At 42.5% G+C, this 20047-nt stretch overlaps 1 protein-coding gene across 2 annotated transcripts in view; it reads left to right on the top strand.

The window, feature by feature from the left end:
• Positions 1-14716: 14716 nt before the first annotated feature.
• The window catches only part of E2F5 (E2F transcription factor 5), a 27631-nt gene continuing 22300 nt past the window's right edge, over positions 14717-20047 (top strand). For both annotated transcript variants that reach the window (XM_040993717.1, XM_040993706.1), the window contains exon 1: positions 14717-14977. In XM_040993717.1, coding sequence (XP_040849651.1) covers positions 14717-14977 — 261 coding nt within the window. The remainder of the gene's footprint in view (positions 14978-20047) is intronic.

Below are 20047 nucleotides of genomic sequence, written 5' to 3'. Positions count from 1 at the left end.
TCAAGAAAACGCTGATATTACAGCTAGATGCTGTTTACTCATTTCATATCCAGTTGTTTTGCTGTTGTTGCATTTTTGTCACCTCTGTGCTATGTATATGGAGCAAAACTCATGTTTTTAACACCTTAACTCTGAAAAAAAAAAAGTTTTAGACTATAATAGTGAGCTGTTTTAGAAAGGAACTGAAACCAGAACAAAATTACATGCTTTCAAGAAAATGCTAATTACTTAGAGATAACCTTGTACTGAAGTCCATTATGTCACCAGTCACAGCAACACGTATAATAATTATGGAAGGAAGATTTAAAAAAAATACTCGGAGAAGTAACGGCCAAAACATCCTAGATTTTATTAGAAATGATTAACTTGAAGATACAAGAAAATTTCACCTCGAGATAAACAAAACCCCCAGATATGTTTAATTACAATGAAAGAGGCAAGAAAATGTGATGTGTCACAGAAGAACAACATAACAGCTAATCTCTCCTCAGAAATAATGTAAGCCAGAGGGCAATGGATGATATATTTGAGATGCTAGAAGGAGAGAGGCTGTCTACCAAGAATTATGGATCTGGCAAAAGTGTTCTGCAAAAGACATTCCAGATGATTGAAGATAAAATGCATTCCTGGCCAACCTGTCTTAAATAAAATCCTAAAGGTTAAAGTGACTTCACCAAAATGAGCATTCTAAAAGGTAAGATTTGTGAGTAAGGTTTTGTATAGACTGTTTTTCTTCCTATAACTTGAAGAAGAGCAGTAATTCACAATTTGTTGAATTTTTTGACAGTTGCAAAATATATGACAAAAATGGAAGGAAGGAAATAAAACTATGTTGTACAGTTTCTTTTACTAGATTAAGATAACTGTTTAACTATACTGACTAAATACAAAAATGAAAATAGACACAAGACAGCTAAATAGTATATTATAGCCATTTTAAGGTGTATAGAAGCCGGTTGTATACAAACTAAAATTGAAATGTGAGTGAGGTAGTCACAGGATGTGGTTAAGAACTTGCATTTTCTAACATATTGGTCACTCAATACCATGTCAATTAACTCCATGATGTTGTAAACTGTTGTTGATGTTGCGTTATGGCTTTTAATTCGTTGGGACAATATTCTGCTAGTTCTGCTTTCAGACAAGGCATGGTCTCCAAAGGAAAGTGTTGAATTTATCTGGACAATAAGATGCTAGACTCTATGCATGGTAAATGCTTGCAATGAAAGAAACATGACTGAATTTGAACTGCAATACTGCAATAAGATGGAGGAATCCACCATGGGGGGAGAGCACGGGGAAGGGATGGGGGAACCTCAGAGCCTATGAAATGATGTCATAAAATGAAATGCAATAAAAAAAAATTTTTAAATAAAGTGGAGCAGTAGGGACTAGAACCATTGCCCAAATGGGATGCCAGCACTGCAGATAAAGGATCAGTTCACTATACCATAGCACTAGCTGCACAATCCTAAAGTTTAAAATAATGCAATCATACAAATTGTTCTCTGGCCATGATGGAATGGAATAGGAAAAACAGAAATTTGGAAATTTGCAAGTGTATGTGACAATTAATAGACTCCTAAGTAATCAACGTATCAAGAAGTCGCAAATGAAATAAGAACATTACAGTGAACAAAAAAGAAAATGGTGTGCCAAAACATAGGATGCAATTAAAGCAGTTGTTGGAGAAAATCTATCTGTGACTGCAAAATGTAACAACAATATCCTACCATTCTAGTTTAAGATGTTGGGAGCAAGAAGCAAACTAAATACAAAAGTACACATTATAAGGGAAATGATAAATACTAGAACATAAATTAGAGATTAGGAAAACACTAGAACATCAGCAGCGATAAAATTTGGCCAGATCAACAAAATTTAAAAACCTCGAGGTATACTAGCCAAAAAAGATGAATCAGAAAAGGGGCATTACTTTTGATGTGATAATAAAACAAAGGATTGTAAGGGAATATTGTTAATAGTAAATTACATGCATTAAAGAAATGGACAAATTCTAGAGAACACATCAAAAAACAAAAAATCTGAATAAACTTATAGCAAAAATATTAAATCAGTCATCATAGTCAAAGAAAACGTCTGGATAATCCTCCCTGGTGAATTCAAACATTTTATGAATTTATGTTAAATATTTGAATATTCCTCCTAGAATCAAGATGACAGATTAGGGTAAGGACATGTTCAAACGGATGGAGAAACATTTAATCAGGAGGAAGCTGAGAGGACACATTCCAGGAAATAGGAAAGGACAGAACAACAGCAGAGGGGCACCTAGAGACTGACAGACACAGAAGAGCAGCAGGCACAGCAGTGTGGTGTTGCAGTGACTGATACCCCAGAGGCATTCAGCTAATGGGAGATCTGAACTCCACCAGCAGCAAGAACTCTACCAGCAACCAGGTGGGAAGGTGTAGGAGGACATTGTGACCTAGAGGGTTAGGGAGCACAGGATTACAGTAGATTGGATAATATTTGCATAAGAAGAACCGAACCGCTACCTTTTGTATAACTGACTGGATATCATTTGTATGAGAACAGTTGAGTGGACCGCATGTGAATGAGAACACTTGGTGGAATATACAAGACAAAAGGAGTTCCAAACAAGAGTATGGAAACAGTTGATGGGTTTTATTGCTAAGCTCAATACCTCCTCTCTTAACCAATATAACCCTCAGTGTATAAAGTCTGCGGTCACTAATAAACTTAGGCTTTGACCATCAGTCAGGGTCCACAGATGTTATTATCGGCTCCGTACACCAAGTCCATCACTGCGGGACAGCGACAGGAAGGGACTATCTCTGGGAGCTTGGAAGGTGAACCCAAAGAACTGTCTGTCCTGTTGGTCCATTTGATTTGACCAGGAGCAGAGACAGAGCAGCAGATCCCAGACGGGCAATACGGATTTAACAAGCAAGCCAGCCCCCTAGAGCTGATTGGGTACCATTTTGCTTACAGAAGCAAAGGCAAGGGAAAGGACTGAGCATGCGCTGAGCTGAGCTGGGAGTGAACTCATTTCTGACTCAGTGAACTACAGCAATAGGATATTCTACAGATTCCACCCAAGACAGCTCTGGGTAGCCCTCAGACCTGACGGCCAGCAGATCAAGAACTCTAGTAGAGGCACGTCAGGCACCATTTTGTAAACTGTGGCAAAAGCTTAGGACTGCAGGGGACAACACATGTGCTGAGCTCCCGAGAACTCACTGAGTTCAGAGAATTGCACTGGCCCCGCAGGAAAAATAATACCGACGGTGGCATCATATGAGTCAAAATAGGTCCGCGTGGCACTCAGATCTAACGTCCAACAGGTTCTGGCAAGACCAGCACCATCAACATCTAAATATATAGGACACCTGGTGTCTTCCCTAATCCTGGGACCTGCTTCAACCAGAAAAAGGTTGTACAGACAACAGTGCAGCCTCAGCACAGTATCACAGGAGGTGGAAAGTGGTGAGACCATGGTGGAAATCTAACATAAGAACCCAGACCTGCAACTCACTGGAGGTTGTGGCACAAGTGGCTGCAAGCAAAAAGTTGTGTACCAAAATTGAACTGTAGACCTGTCGGTGACACAGCTTAGAAACCTGCCCTAAATAGAAGACTGCTAACCATAAATACAATGATCAAGAGCAAAAGAAGACACAAAGGCAAAAGGAATATTACTGAAGACTCTCCTGCAAAGGAGCAAAACCCTATGCCAACCTCAGAGTCAACTGACGATGACAGAAAAAATGGGAGACATAGAATTCAGAAAACTGATTTTAAAGCTCCTGATCAACAATGAGAAGCACATATGAGAGTTCAAAGAATTTAAGGAATATTTTACACAAGCAATAGCAGCAATAAAGCAAATCAAGGCTGGTATATCAGAAATTAAGAAACCAGTGGAGCACATTAAAAGTACAGTGGAGAGTCTTCAAAATAGAATGAAGCATGCAGAAGAAAGAATCTCAGAATCGGAAGATATCTCCTGTCATCAGGGGGAAGCAAACAAAAAGCTGGAAGCAGAGCTGGATCAGGCCAAAAAAAGTATTTGAGAATTGAAGGACACTATCAAGAGACCAAATATAAGAGTTATGGGAGTCCCAGAAGGGACAGAAAGAGAAGCTGAGTTTGCAAATGTATTTAATGAAATAGTAAGAGAAAATCTCCCTAATCTGGAGAAAGAATTAGGAAACAAGATCTAGGAGGGACACAGAACTCCCAACAGGCCTGATCAAAAGCAATCTTCACCACGACATATGATCATCAAGCTCTCTCCAATTGAACATGAGGAAAAGATCCTGAAATGTACACATGAAAAAAATCAACTGACGTATAAAAGAATGCCAATTAAACTCACAGGAGATCTCTCAAAGCAAACTCTACAGGCAAGAAGAGAATGGAGTGACATATTCCAGACCCTAAAAGCAAAAAATTGTCAGCCCAGATAACATACCTTGCAAAGCTTTCCTTTGTCTTTGAAAATGACATAAACTTCTTCCACAGTAAAGAAAAGTTAAAAGAATTTGCCTCTTCCAAACCTGCCCTACAAATGATACTTTAAGATGTTCTCCACAGAGAAAGGCAAATGTGAAGAACATCCCAGTAATATAACAGAAGACTAAATCAATGAACAACCCATTCCTTAAATGACAGGACCAAATTACTACCCATTCATATTAATCCTGTATGTAAATGGATTAAACTCATCAATCAAATGTCATAGAACTGGATTTTTTCCCCATTTTTTAAAATTTTATTTTTGACAATGTTTACACATTGTCAAACATTGTGGCACAGGTGTTCAGGGGCTACAGGAAAGTGGGTAAGGCTATCATTTCCACATTCTTTTTCTGTGGCTGGGGTAAAAGGGGAGGTAAGGGGAGAAGCCCCCCCAGTCTCCCACCCATCCCAGGTCCCTGATGTGGGGCATGCTCTGAGATCCTTGCTCAAGTGGTTTTAATAATTCGTTCGGCACTTGTGAATTGCTGCCTCACCATTCCAAGCACAAAGAAATCGCTGCAGAATCCACTGGTTGACATAGTCCATCTTAGAATCTCCGTTTGCCCTGTGTTTCACTGCCAACATATGGCTGGAGTAGTTGATTGATTTATTTTGTCCTCTGTCTTTTCATGGTTAGGGATCTGAGTGTGGCAGTGCGATTGAGGTGAACCCAGACCAGGTTCTTGTGTGTACTTGCAAGTACAGGTCCTCGTACAGTCCATCGCCCCAATCAGCTGGTGGGTGCAACTGCTGGGTTGGTTCTGCTTCCAGCCCTGTCTGCCACTGGAACCAATGGGTGTTGCAGTCCAGCCTGATTGTGCCCAGCACACTCTTGGCCTGAACATAAACCAGTAGGAGCTGCAGCCTAGTCGGAGTGACCGGCAATGTGAACTGGATTTAAAGAAAACATCTATTTATATTTACAGGAGACATATCTCAGCAGCACAGATTAGCGGAAACTGTATCTCATGGATTTTGATTTTTTTAAAGTTTAATCTCTTCAAATAGATCATACAGTAGCATCATTTTCTTCAAGAAGTTTCTGATTTTCTTCAGTGACATATTAGTCATTCAGCAGCATGTTATTTAACTTCATGTTGTTGTTAATTTTTTCTTCCTGTTGCTTTTGTTTTGTGGCTTTTCATTTAAGGGGATTGTATAGTAACTGTGTAATGGAGACTGTCATATCCAGATGTGAGGATACAATGCAGTATGCATCTCTACTTCCAGACCAAAAATGAACTCTAAATGAAACTTGACAATAGAAAGCTGGACTCTCTGCCATTGTCCATGCCCGCAATGATGGACATATGACTGTTTATAAAGAACTATAGTATAGGGCCCGGCGCGGTGGCGCAAGTGGTTAAAGGTCCTCACCTTGCACGCCCAGGATCCCATATGGGCGCCAGTTCTAATCCCAGCAGCCCCGCTTCCCTTCCAGCTCCCTGCCTGTGGCCCGGGAAAGCAGTCAAGGACAGCCCAAAGCTTTGGGAACCTGCACCCGCATGGGAGACCCGGAAGAAGCTCCTGGCTTCGGATCGGCATAGTATTGGCCCGTTGCGCTCACTTGGGGAGTGAATCATCGGACGGAAGATCTTCCTCTCTGTCTCTCCTCTCAGTATATCCGCCTTTCCAATGAAAAAATAATAAAAATAAATATTTAAAAAAAAGAAAATAACTTAAAAAGCATATGTCTGATAAATAATTATAATGTAGAATATGCAAGGGAACTTCAAATGTTCATGAAAAATCATATTAAAAGATAAATTTATTTTGGTACAAGTAATTAAATCTATGCATAGAATTTCCACATTTTTCAGCAGAGTTTTACAGTAATGTTGAATAAAAACTTTTCAAATACAATAACAAATATTCAAAAAATGAGCACAAAATTTGAGTACAAAGATACTTAAATGACCAGTATGAAAACATGATCAATGTTACCAATCTTTAGGGGAATGCAAATGAAAACCATAACAGCATTTTATGCACATCAAAATGACTATCATTGAAATGAAAAGAGTAACAGTCTTAGTAAGGATACAGGAAAATTGGAAACCCTGTTCCCCACTTCTGCATCTTTTACAGGCACATAAGCAGGGAGCCAGATCAGAAGTGGAGCAGCAGGGACTCAAACCAGCGCCTGAATGGGATGTCTGCGCCACCTACGGAGGCTCAACCTACTACACCTTGACTTTGGTTCCTGTTCCCTTTCTGGAATCTGTCATTACAGTGCGAAAAAAGTGTTATACTTGGAGTTTTGATTTGGATTTTTCTAATGAGTATTGATGCTGATCATTTTTTTGAAACTCTTCTTGGGTATTTGTAAATCTTATTTGGATAAATGTTTAGAGTGAATCAGTGGATGGGAGATCCCTCTGGCTCTCCTTTCTCTGTAAATCTGCCTGCCACACAAAAATAAATGCAACTTCTTTAAAAATGGGAATAAGCGTTAATAAGGATACAGAGCAATCAGAATTTTCATACAGTATTGCCAGGAATATAAATTAGCAGAGTTACTTTAGAAAACAATCTGACAGTTCCTCAAAAGTTTAAACATAGTTACCATACGACCCAGTAATTTCATCTGTAGGTATAAACCTAGAAGCAATTTTGTCCACAAAAACTTCTATGCAAATGCTAATAACAGTAATATTCAAAACAATCAAACGATAGAAGTAACCCAATTGTTCCACCAGCTGGTAAATGGATAAATAAAATGTGATGTATTCATAGAATTGAATATAATTATCAATAAAAGGAAATGAAGTACTGATGCAAACTACAACATGGAAATATTCAATATAGGGTATTTATGTAACTGAATGTAGAATGTCAAGCAGTTGTTACATTGGTGTACTAAAAACCAATGGACTATAAAGCTTATGTCAATGGACTATGTGGTATGTGACTCATTTCTCAGTAATACTATTGTAAAAATATGACAGAGTAATTTAGTAACAACAAAACCGATTCCAGACAAAAGGAAATCTATAGGGAAAACAAAAAAAAATACAAATATCTGATAAACATAGAAAACAAATCACAAACTAGCAAACATTTAATAATATCAACAGTTAGATTACTTACTTGCGCATGGTGTAAACCAAGAGCTGGTAAATATAGCCAGCAGTCCAAGTCTGCTGTTTAGACAGACACAATGCTTTTGTAGTGCAGGAGCAGTCACATGGCTGCCCAGCGAGGCCTAAAAACAAGTAGTGTTCTTTCATCTCGGTATTTTGATCTTCGACTTCCCGTTCCAACACTGTGAGAAAACACATCCTTGTTGTTCAAGCTACTCAGTCTGTGGTATCATAAGTGGTTATCCCAGGAAACTGTTTATATAAAATTGATAAACGATATTTCATCACAATTGAAAATCTTTTAATTACTTTATTAAGAAAACAAAGACAGGGACCTGGCATGATAGCTTAGTGGCTAAATCCTCATCCAGGATCCCATATGGGTGCCGGTTTGTTTCCCGGCTGTTCCACATCCCTTTTAGCTCCCTGTGTGTGACTGGGAAAGCCTTGGGACCCTATATCCACATGGGAGACCTGCATCCTGGCTTTATATTGGCTCATCTTTGGCTGTTGCAGCCACTTGGGGGGTGAACCAATGGATGGAAGATCTTCCTCTCTGTCTCTCCTTCTCACTGTAAATCTGATTTTCCAATAAAAATAAGTAAATCTTTAAAGCAAAAGGGAAAATGAAAAGAGAATATGATACAATATTTCTAAGTTGTATGTGATTAAAACATTTGAACATTTGTATCCTGAGAAAATATAAATAATGTACAATTCAATTAAAGATACAATTCAAAAAAACACAATATTTAAATGAACAAACATTTCACATGTATTATCTATTATAGCTGATAAGCCCATGAACAAAAATGTATACATCATATTACAATTACAAATATATGTGTATCTACTAGCAGTCACAAAATATACTAGCAAAAATTAAATGTAAAAAAAAATTGAATGTAAAAATAGACCTGCAAATAATTGTCATTGTAAATATCAGTCCTTTATGCTCCTTATTTCCCAGAGCAAACTGAAGGAAACCAAGAAAGTCACAGAAGACTTGGGCATCTTAAACTGATTTGGTCTAGGACATTTTACAGAATGTTCTACTCAATCACAACAGAGTACACATTCTTCTCAAGGAGATGGACCATTATCTGATAGAGCCCAGATGCAAGATAATGAAATACAAGCAATAGAAATGTGTTTTATAACCAAAAATTTTAAATTAGAAACCAATTATAGCAAAAAAATGTAGGTAGTTCATACATATATGGATTTTCTTTTATTACTTTTAATAATAAATTCATTTTTTATGATGTTTATGTAGTTAAGGATGCATGCCCAGGTGGACCAATTAGGGCGGGGAGGGTCGAGCAGTGGAGGAAAGTGTATGAGACAACTGCCTCCATCTCTTTTTTGATTCTGACTCTTCTCTCTCCATATTCCCCAGCCTAGCATGCCTCACCCCCTAGTTTCCACTTATTGCATACAACAGTGGGGGTGGGTGTTGCCACTCAGTCCAGCTCAGGTCTCCCATGTAGATGCCTTGGTCTGATGCAGGCATGCCCTTCAGTTTCTCCCCTCTAAATCACCCAGTCTCAGCTCCCTTACCTACCTGCAAGTGCAGTGGCACAGTCCATGGAAGCCCCCAGAAGTCATTCCTCTCCATTGAACATTCTCTCAGCCACTCCCACTCCAAGGGGTCCCTACACTCACTTCCCCCCATGAATCTGCACCACTCCTGCATAGGGCTGGGGTGGTGTGTGCCAGCCCAGCATTCCCTGCCTTCTTCACATCTTAAAAAAAAAAATAGGCAACTATGTTGGCACACTGCTGTCAGAGACGCAGACAGAAAGGTCTTTTGTCTACTGGGTCATTTCCCAAGTGGGCACAATGGCTGCAGCTGAGCCGATCCAAAGCCAGAAGCCAGGAGCTTCTTCTAGGTCTCCCATGTGGGTGCAGGGTCCCAAAGTTTTGGACCATTCTCCACTGCCTTCCCAGGCTACAATCAGGGAGCTGGATGGGAAGTGAAACAACTGAGACATGAACCAGCACCCATATGGAATTCCGGTTGGTGTAAGGTAAGGGTTTAGCCACTGAGCCATCACACCGGGCCCTGTATGCTCTTTCTCATAAACCAATAAAGTGGACAAAGAAGTGATGAAATAAAATTTGAACTCTCAATTCATGGATAATCTGAATTTCCTGTGGCCAACTATAAGGTACAAATTTGAAAACCAAGTCTTGGCTTTATCTGTCATATTGTTCTGCAAAAGTCATGAATGGGCAGAAAATAATTTATATCATAGAAACAGGATTAGCAAGCCCTGAAATATATCTTTTTGATTTAGCTTTTTAGCCAGAAAATATGTGCTTTTGTGTTGTAACTTTCTGAAAGCAAAAATCAAAGTCAAGCCTTACTTTTTCTAATTTAGCAGATTACAATAGTAAAACTGATACACATACGCTTTTTATAGCAGTGTGTCAGCTCAAAGGATGGCTGAGAGCTGAAAGTTCCAACCAATCATGACCTCTGAATAGATCAATCGCTTTAAAAATCAGCAGCTTACTCATATAACTTGATTGGGTTTTGTTAAGAAGCTATATATTATGGCAAAACTACACATGGTTTATATTGCTCCAGGACCTTAGTGACAATGGTCCAGGTGAAATTCCACAAGGGTTGAATAGTGTCTGTCCAACGAACCATGGACTAATAAATCACAATGTGTAATCTCTACCTCCCCTCCCTCAGCCGTCTGAACTAGCCAAGGATCTGGGTCTTGCATTCAACAAAGTTTATAGCCACCCATTTATCCCAAAAGTCAAAGAAATATTGTCCAGCTCAAATTATTGCGATATGGAACTAGACCTTTATCTTCTTGACTTGGCATGAGCCTGGATATTTGATGGAAGACATCTTACACATCTCTCTCAGAAACAGAAGAAGAAAGTGGTCATAACTGACAGGCTTTGGAGTGCTGTCATCTGTACAGCCAAAAGCATGTAGGAGTCAGTCAGATTAACCCATCACAGAAGAATTATTTATATTCTGACTTCATAAGAATAGACATGTTAAAAAAAAAAGTTGAAAGAAAGAAAGAAAGAAAAAAAGACATTAGCCATCTTTGACCCCTAGTGGTTTTCACCAAAAACACCTTATTACTTTTTGTTAGGCTATTCAGGGTTTTTCACAGAATGGGTGCATGGGAACTCTCTGGAATTACACAAGGATGCAGACAACACACCTGATTCTCCTACCAAATGCTGATCTTATCTTTGAGGTTTGAAATCAAGACTTCACATTTTTAACAAAGACTGTATAATTTTTCCTTGTAATATCTGAGAATCAGATATGTGTTTTTTAGCTCTCCAACATGAGATCTTGAAAGCTAATGAAAATGGTTGCTAATTGGTGAATATTTTCTATTCAAACCTCACCTAAGTTAAACAAATAAAAAATTCATTGTGAAAACCACAAATAACATTCTGAGCAAAACTTCAAATGACCTATTAGCACAATTAATATAAGTGCTTTGTAGAAAACCTTTAACACTGCAAATTTTAAATTTAAGTTTGCCAGGACAGTCACTTACTATAAAGTGACACTACCTGCCATGGACCAGTTGTACCTAACTAAAATGCTGCAACTCTACAGGATGTGCAACCGGGAGACTTTGACAGGTAATTAGCTTTAATGGAATTCAAAGGGTGCTGCTCTTGTAATGGAGTTAGTACCTTCCAAGAAATCAGAGAGCCTGCCTCCCTCCCCTCTTCCCTTCTCCCTCTCTCCTCTTCCCTGTCACAGGAGGGCACAGTGAGAAAGCCACCATTCACAAACCAACAACAGTGTCCTCACCAAACACATTAGGTTGGCTCCTGGCTGTTGGCAAGCCAACATTCGTGTGAGCCACCGAGTCAACAATGGGAGCTAACACGCCACTTCATTCTAACCACCAAGCTGATTTTGTAAAATAGAAATCTCACTGAGTGTCTTGTCCAATATTGACTGTTTCTTCTTCAAATTCAATCTAAAACTTCCTTAAGAAACCACACTGGGCAGCCATAAACCTGCTTAAGATTTGGCTAATGTGAAATCGTTTAGCCATAATCTTTCTCAGACTGTCCAAAACTAGTTTTAGTAAGATGTAAATTTCGTGTTAGACTTCAGACTTTAATGCCAAGTTTTAGAAAGCGTTCACAAAATAAGGTTACTCCATTATCATTTTCTGTCTCTGTGATTGAGAACCACATTTATATTTTTTTTTTTTTTTTATTGTTGCTTACATTGTATTATGTAGTACAGTTTTATAGGCGCTGGGGATTCCCCCCACCCCTCCCATAACCCTCCCCCCATGGTGGATTCCTCCACCTTGTTGCATAACCATAGTTCAAGTTCAGTTGAGATTCATTGCTTGCAAACACATGCCTAGCATAAAGTTCAGCGTCTTATTGTCCAGATAAGTTCAGTGGCCTCTTGGGGAGACCTTCTATGGTCTGAAGATAGGTCTAACAGGGTAGAGATCCGGTCAGTTAAAAGCCCCAACAAGGCCTCAGTGTCAATATACAACATTATGGAATTAATTGACATAGTAATGGGTAGACAATATGTTAAAAATAATGCAAGTTCCATTCTTCGAAACATCTGGGTTGAGACAGTATCAATGACAGGTTCAGAAAATAACCAACAACCAAACAAAAAATTACAGGTTAAATCAAGGCAAACATGTGGTATCTAATCTTTTGGGATTCACTCATTTCCCTTAGCATTATAGTTTCCAGTTGTGCCCATTTAGCCACAAAGAACTGCATTTTGTTTTTTTTAATAGCTGAGTAGTATTCCATGGAGTAGATGAGCCAAAGCTTTCTTATCCAATCTTCTGCTGATGGGCATTTCGGTTGCTTCCATGTTTTTGCAATTACTGATTGTGCTGCAATGAACATAGGGATGCATGTTGGTTTGTCGTAAAACAGGTGTTTTGGATATATTCCTAGGAGTGCTATTGCTGGGTCATATGGTATGCAGATTTTGAGTTGTTTGAGTGTTCTCCAGACTGATTTCCATAAAGGCTGTACCAATTTGCAGCTCCACCAGCAGTGGAGTAGGGTTCCCTTTTCCCCGCATCCTCGCCAGCAAGCGTCGTTGGTGTTCTTGTTTATGTGGGCCAATCTTACTGGTGTTAGGTGGTACCTCATCGATGTTTTAATTTGGATTTCCCTTATTGCTAGGGAGCTGGAACATTTTTTCATATGTTTGTTTGCCATTTGGACTTGTTCCTTTGTGAAATGTTTGCCCATTTCCCGTGCCCATTTCTTGAGTGGTTTGTTTGTTTTGGTTTTTTTGGTTGTTTTGAAGTTCTTTGTATATCCTGGAAATTAGCCCCCTATCGCCTATATCGTGTGCAAAGATCTTCTCCCAATCTGTGGGTTGCTTTTTTACTTTGTTGATTGTTTCCCTTGCTGTACAGAAGCTTCTTAGTTTGATGAGGTCCCATTTGTTTATTCTGTTCTCAACTGCTATTGCTTTTGGTGTCCTTCTTAGAAAGTCGGAACCTACTCCTAGGTCTTGCAGGGTATTTCCTACATTTTCCTGCAAGAGTTTGAAGGTTTCTGGATGTAGGTTTAGGTCTTTTATCCATGTAGATTGGATCTTAGTGTATGGTGATAGATGTGGGTCTATCTTTTTGTTTCTACAGGCTATCAGCCAGTTGTCCCAACAACATTTACTAAAGAGGCCTTCCCACTTGCTTGAGTTGTCATTGGTCTTTTTGTCAAAGATTAATTGGCTGTATTTGTGTGGGTTCCCTTTTGGTGCTTCTATTCTATTCCATTGATCTTCTTTCTGTCTTTGTGCCAGTACCAGGCTGTTTTGATAACCACTGCTCTATAGTATGTCCAGAGGTCCGGGATTGTGATTCCCCCTGCTAACTTCTTATTTTTCAGGATGGTTCTAGCTATTCGTGGGAGAACCACATTTATATTAAAAAAGAAAACCGGGGCTTGAGTTTTCCTAGTTGATAAGGCTGTTTGAATATCTCACTTCATTGACCTTTTTTTGCTAGTTCATTGTTACTTTAAAAAGCACACTGCCTGACATTTCATTAGTGACTACTGCCATGTAAAGTTCCCACTCATCCGTCTACTACATTCAAAGCACTGCATGACACCAAATCCTTTAAAATTTAGCTCAATGGCTCAAGAATTTGTAAGGCAATGAGAAAAGCTTTACTCAGATCTGCATAGTATCATTTACCACCTATGGTTTGGAAAGGCCAGAAGTAGAAGAAAACTGCGGAGGAGAGGAGAAGGCAAATACTTAAAAGACTACTCCGTAGTAAATAGCATTGAGCACTTGTTTGAAGGCAGCAGCTCTGGGAGCTAAGTGGAGCTGACTGGCCATTACGCCCCCTCACCCTCTACACAGCAGCTTCCGCATCTGCAGAGAATAAAAACCAAACTTAAAACTCCACGATCCCACTCTTCTTTGTGATTTGCACCTAAAACTGAGCCCAGGTCAGGGAGGTAAGTACAAACGATGCTCATGTTACAAAAGAGCAAAGTGCCAGGCACCTCCCCGTCTCCAACAGTCACTGCAGGAGGCTCCTCCCGCGCAGCTCTCTCCGCACGCCACGGAGTCCGCCCACTAGGCCCGGAGGGCAGCGTTCAGGCCTGGGCAGCGGGCCTGGCAGCCCGGAGCGGAGTCCCCGCGTCCCCGTCCGATCCTCGCGGCCACGCGCGCCCCTCAGGCGCTGGCCGACGCCGCGCGCGAGCGCGAAACCGGCTCTCCCACGCTGCCCCGCCCGCGCGCGCCCCACCTTCCCTCAGAAAAATGCGTTTCTAGGCAACGGCAGGCCGCGGCGTCACTTCCTGCCATTTAAACTCGGGTCCCCACCCCTCGCAGCCCCTTCTGGTTCCCACTGCCCCTTCCCTACGCCGGGAGCTTAGTTGGCGCGGCCCGGGCTTTGGGGAGGGGGCGGAGGCCCGGCGCGCCGAGCGGGCCGCGAGTCTGTGAGAGTCCGCGCACCTGTTGTGCGCAGCAGCCCGGACCCCTAGGTGGCGGTTCTCAGCCGCCGAGCCCACCACCGGCACCCCCAGCACCACCCCGCACGCAGGTGGTCCCGAGCGGAGCGGGCGAGCGGAGGGGCGCCGAGGCCGGGCCACCGCGGCACCGGGACGCGATGGCGGCGGCCGAGCCCGCGAGCTCCGGCCAGCAGGCGCCGCCGGGGCAGGGGCAGCGTCCACAGCCGCAGCCTCCGCAGCCTCCGCAGCCTCCACAGCCTCCACAGCAGCCCGGGGGCGCGGGCGGCAGCGGGGGCGGTGGTAGTGGTGCCAGCGGTGGCGGCGGCAGCAGCAGGCACGAGAAGAGCCTGGGGCTGCTCACCACCAAGTTCGTGTCGTTGCTGCAGGAAGCCAAGGACGGCGTCTTGGATCTCAAAGCGGTGAGCCTGGGAGGCGGGAGTTGGGGGGGCGGACTGCAGAGCGTGTGGCCTGAGGGGAAGCCCGGCCCCCCTCGCCGCGTGGGTCGTGCGGCGTGGTGTGGGCGCGCCCCGCGGGCACCGCGGGAGCAGAAGAACCCTGGCCATGTGGCTTACGGACGCCGGGGTCGGGGAGGGCAGAGGGTCCCGGTTCACCTCCCCCGGCCGCCTACCCCGGGCGCGGCGCGCGGGGGGCTCTCGACAAAGAGCCCGGGAGCTCGAGGCCGCGTGCGGGGCCGCGCTGCCTCGGGACGCCCGGAGCGAGTTCTGCAACTCGGCGTCCACCTGTGGCGAAGGCTCGGCGGCGGCCGGGCGCTTTGCCTGCAGACACCCTGGGGACTCGGTTGCTGTTGGGATTCTGCTGTTTAAAACCGAAGGCCCAGGGTGCTCTCTGTTGCAGACGAGGAGTGAACTTTGCATAGTCCTCATTAAAATAATGATTACAATAATACCCCCACCCCCTTTCCATATATACTTCCTTTCAGCACTTTGGTGATGAGCAAAGCATATTTGGTTAGTGAATTAATTCGGCGTCCAGGAACGATTTCAAAAAGTGAGGATGCTTGGTAAGGTTCACCCAGGCAGGTGGAAGCGCTCAGTGAAGTCCGTACAGTTTCGCGAGGACGTGGGTTTAGTCCTTGGCCACAGCCTGGAGTTTGCCAACAACAACGCGCATCCGATTCTGCTTGGTGCTGCAGAATGATTTAACCGTCCGCGTGGAATTTGGAAGGATTCCACAACTGAGGGAGAGAGGCAGACTGAGAATATGGATCCGTGTGAATGTGACCAATTGAACTAAAAAAACCACCACGCCAAGTTTAAGGACCGTCGCTTTACGGGCAAACAAAAATGTTACTACTGCACAGGTGCAACCGTCCCTGGGGAAATTGGCCCCAGCACTCAGGGGAGGTGCCAACCTCTAGGCCATGCCCAGTTACAGAAATCGCACCCGAGGAGGGGCACCAGGCCCACCACCGCTGAGAGGAAGGCGGCACCAATTCCGTGACTTCCCGGGTAACTGAGCAGAAAGTGTACCTTTCGCAGCGCTCTGCTCCCCCTGGAAGTGGTGGGTGAATGAATTGTTCTGCTTAATAGAGATGAAGCACATATTTGGGGAAGTAGTTTCTGCTATCTTGATATAATTTTGATATAAATCTTTTTCCCGCCTTTTCAAGTTCCTCATTTTTTTCCCTTCCATACTTCCTTTTTCCCACTCTTTCCAAAAGTGCTTTATGGCACATATTATGCTGTGGGTAGTGAATTAAAATGGATTGTTTGAAAAATTTCTCAAGAACACTTAAGGTCATCCGAGAAAATCTGCAAAACTCAAGATCATAGACTGCTACTTAAAAACATAAAAGTTGCGGTATAGATTTTGAGTTTAATAGGGAGGTGTAGGGGGATGTGTTTTAGATAAAAAAAAAAAAAAAACAACTGAATTCTGGGACTGAACTTGGAGGGCTTCTGCCTCAGTACGCTTCCAGCTGGGACTGAACCGTGGCCATGCTTCGCTTGCGCCAGTTGGACTGGAGTTTGATCTGTGGAAGTCCCTGAGGGGCGAGTAGGGTGCAGTCTACTGTTTCCTACAGAGGTGAATCTGTCCCGGAACTTAAAGATTCCTGCAGTAATGTCTCATCGTATTCCATGACTTTCTAGAAGATTTGTTTGGAGTGCCATGCTTTTTCTCTGAAGAATGTATATGCATTTTACTTAGGTATTTCTCATTGAAAGGTCAGGGAAAATGGAATTTAAGTTTCCCTAGGTCCGAAAAGTCTTTTGAAAGCTGCGCAAAGCTGCGTGGGCTTGGTGCCTGGTGGGAGGCCCACGGATGGATATGGTGGAGCGTACACAGAGGAAGGATGACATGGTGAGCCAGGAAGCTGGGGGTGGTTGGACCAAAAGTAAGCTTTTAGAACCAGTCCTCTCCAACCATCTTTCCAAGGCACACAGCCAGAGACCCAAGGACCTCCCACCAGACCCAGCCTGGGATACCACAGAGGTATCACATGCATTTCCATTTTCATCAGACAGTCATCAACTTAGAACTTGGGATTTAACAATCCACCGGAGGGAGGGAGCCATACCCCAGGCACATCTTAGCAGATTCGGGTTTCTAATGTAGACTACTCAAAGAAAGAACAACCTCACTTTGGCTTTTAGTGATTTTTATTTTTAATATCACTGATTGAGGGCATAGCTAAACAAAGCAGGTGAGTCTTTATAAAGCTGTTCTGGAATAATTTAACAGTTAGGAAGGACTAGAAACACATTGGAAGTGATTTGAGGAAATTTTTCTCTAATCCCGCCCCACTTCTGTTGCACTGTATTCTGATTTGCAGCAGTGGAGGTGGGATGGTGCCTTTATTTTCCCTTCCCTTCCTTTGTCTTCTCTCTTTCCTTTCAGGTGAATTGAGAAATTGCGTTTTGATATACGGTTTGCCAGTTTATGCAGTTAATGTGGTTAGTATTTATGGAAATCTTACTATATTTCAGGTATATTACATCTGCAAACCCATTTTGTGCTCTTGCCTGTGGAAGTTTTTGAACCTGATATCACTATTTCACGGTTGGGAAAACTGCTAGGTTAAATAAGCAAGACAGGTTTAGTAACTTTCCAAGTATCTTATAGTAGAAGGAGCCAAGATTTGAAGCTAGCCAGCCAGGACTTTCTTCCAGGTCCCCCATGTGGTGCAGGGACCCAGCGTCTGGCCATTCTCCATTGCTTTCCAGGCCGTAATGGAGTTGAACCGAAAGTGGAGCAGCTGCAAAACAAACTGGTGCAGATTTGGGATACTGGTACTACAAGTGGAGGGTTAGCTTGCTCTGTGCCACTTTCATTGGAAACTCAAATATACAGAGAGGAGGAGAGGCAGAGAAGATCATCTGTCCAATGGTTCACTCCCCAAGTGACTGCAGCGGCCACAGCTAAGCCAATCTAAAGCCAGGAGCTTCTTTCCAGGTCTCCCCATGCGGGTTAAGGGTCCCAGGGTTTTGGGCTGTCTTCAGCTGCTTTCCCAGGCCACAGGCAGGGAGCTGGATGGGAAGTGGAGCTGCCAGGATTAGAACTGTGCCCTTATGGGAATTCCGTCACGTTCAAGGTGAGGACCTTAACCACTATGCTATCATGCTGGGCCCATCAGACCATGAACTTTTAAAAGCATGATCTAGAGTCTTGTATGATAATTACCTAAGTCATCAGTTATCTGAATGATATCTGGATTAGTCTGTGTCTTATGTCACAGGTTCCTGATTTGTACCCATTTATGATAACCTAATTGTCACACATTTTGGAAGAAATAAATAATTTAGCCTTACAATAAACTGGTTCTTCTTAATATTCTACTTAATACTTGTTAAATTCTTTATTTAGTGGAGAGGTAGGTATGTGATTACAAAGTAAATTGAAAGTATGTTGTAATAAAAAATTTAAAAAGAATGAGAAAGAGAAGGTAGGAAACATTGTAGTCTTAGACTGTATATACGAAATACATGCAACTTACAATGATTCTTAAATGCAGTTAGCTTAAGCAGAGATAGATGAATTGGGTAGGCTGGACTCAATTGCGTGCTTAAAAATCCCAGGAGATTTCAGTCCGTGGGTGTGTATTGTAAGACTTGGAAACAAGGCTTTGGCGGATACTTGCGCAGCCATGCTCATAGTGACATTTACAGCAGCCAAAATGTGGGAGCACCACATTTCTGTCAACGGATAAAATATGACGTAAACATACAATAGAAGGTTTTTCAGCTTTAAAAAGTGATATGGAAATTCTAACATATATTATAGAACAAGTAAGCTGTAGGGACATGCTAAATGAGATAAGCCAATCATAAAAACAAATACTGTATGGTTCCACTTAGATGATGCATATGGAGTGGTTAGATTCACAGACAGAAGTGTATTTGTATATTTGCGAGGAGGAGACAATGTCAGTTGATGAGTGATCCTCCTTAAAGTCATACATTGACATCTTAATTACCGGTGCCTCAGAGTGTAATGGTGTCGACAGGACTTTTGCAAAGGTGATGGAGTTAAACGAACCTTTCGGGGCAGGCCCTCCTCCAGTGTGTTGAGTGTCCCTTATGAGAAGGGAGAAAGTGGCACACCCAGAGAGTCCCCAGGGATGTCCTCACACTGTAAAGACCCTGATGACACAGCGGGAAGGTACTGTCTGGGTTGAAGGGTCTCAGAAGAAGCCAGATCAGCTGGTGCCTGGGCCTTGGTCATCCTAGTTGCCAGAACTGTGAGAAAACACTGATTTTTAAACCAACCCACTGTGGCACTTTGTTGAATAGGGGTAGAGTTCCAGTTTTGCGAGATGAAGTATTGTGGATCGAGTTAGTATAGCTGAAGTGTATATCTGCTATGTGTATTTAGCACTCGAAACCTGCTTAGAATGGTGCAAATTCAAACCGCTAACACTAGCGGAAATGCCAGCAAGGATGTGATGTAACAGGAAGTCTCATTTATTGCTGGTGAGAACACAAAATGGCAAAACCACTTTGGAATCAACAGGCTTGATCATATCATCTGGTATCATGCTTTTTGGAGTTTGACCAAATGAGTTGAAACTTATATCTATACAAGCATTCATAGTAGTTTTATTTGTGATTCTAAAACTTGGAAGCGACCATGGTGTCTTTTAGTGGTTGACCAGATAAACTGCTACTTCCAGCCAGTATTATTCAGTGCTAAAAAGAAGTGGGCTATCAAGCCATGTGAAAACATTAAGTACGTATTATTAGGTTGGAAAAAGTTCATCTGGAAAGTCTACATACTGTAGGGATTTCTATAATAGAGGCACTGACCTGTGGCACAGTGAGTTAAGCCACCACTTGGGATGCCAGAATCTGGTGTCCGAGTGCCAGCTCTGATCCTGGCTCTTTCACTGTGATCCAGTTTCCTGCTCCTGTGCCTGGAGAAGCAGCAGATTGGGTCCCTGCTACCCCTGGAAGAGGTGGCTGAAGATTCTGTTTCCAGCTTTCCGTTTGAACTAGACCTAGCTGTTGTGGCCATTTAGGGAATGAACAGCA

The sequence above is a fragment of the Ochotona curzoniae genome, unplaced genomic scaffold, assembly GCF_017591425.1.
Source record: "Ochotona curzoniae isolate NIBS_2020 unplaced genomic scaffold, NIBS_Ocur_1.0 contig_1071, whole genome shotgun sequence".
NCBI lineage: Eukaryota > Metazoa > Chordata > Mammalia > Lagomorpha > Ochotonidae > Ochotona > Ochotona curzoniae.
Note: the sequence above shows the minus strand (reverse complement) of the source record. Positions and strands in the feature narration are given on the sequence as shown.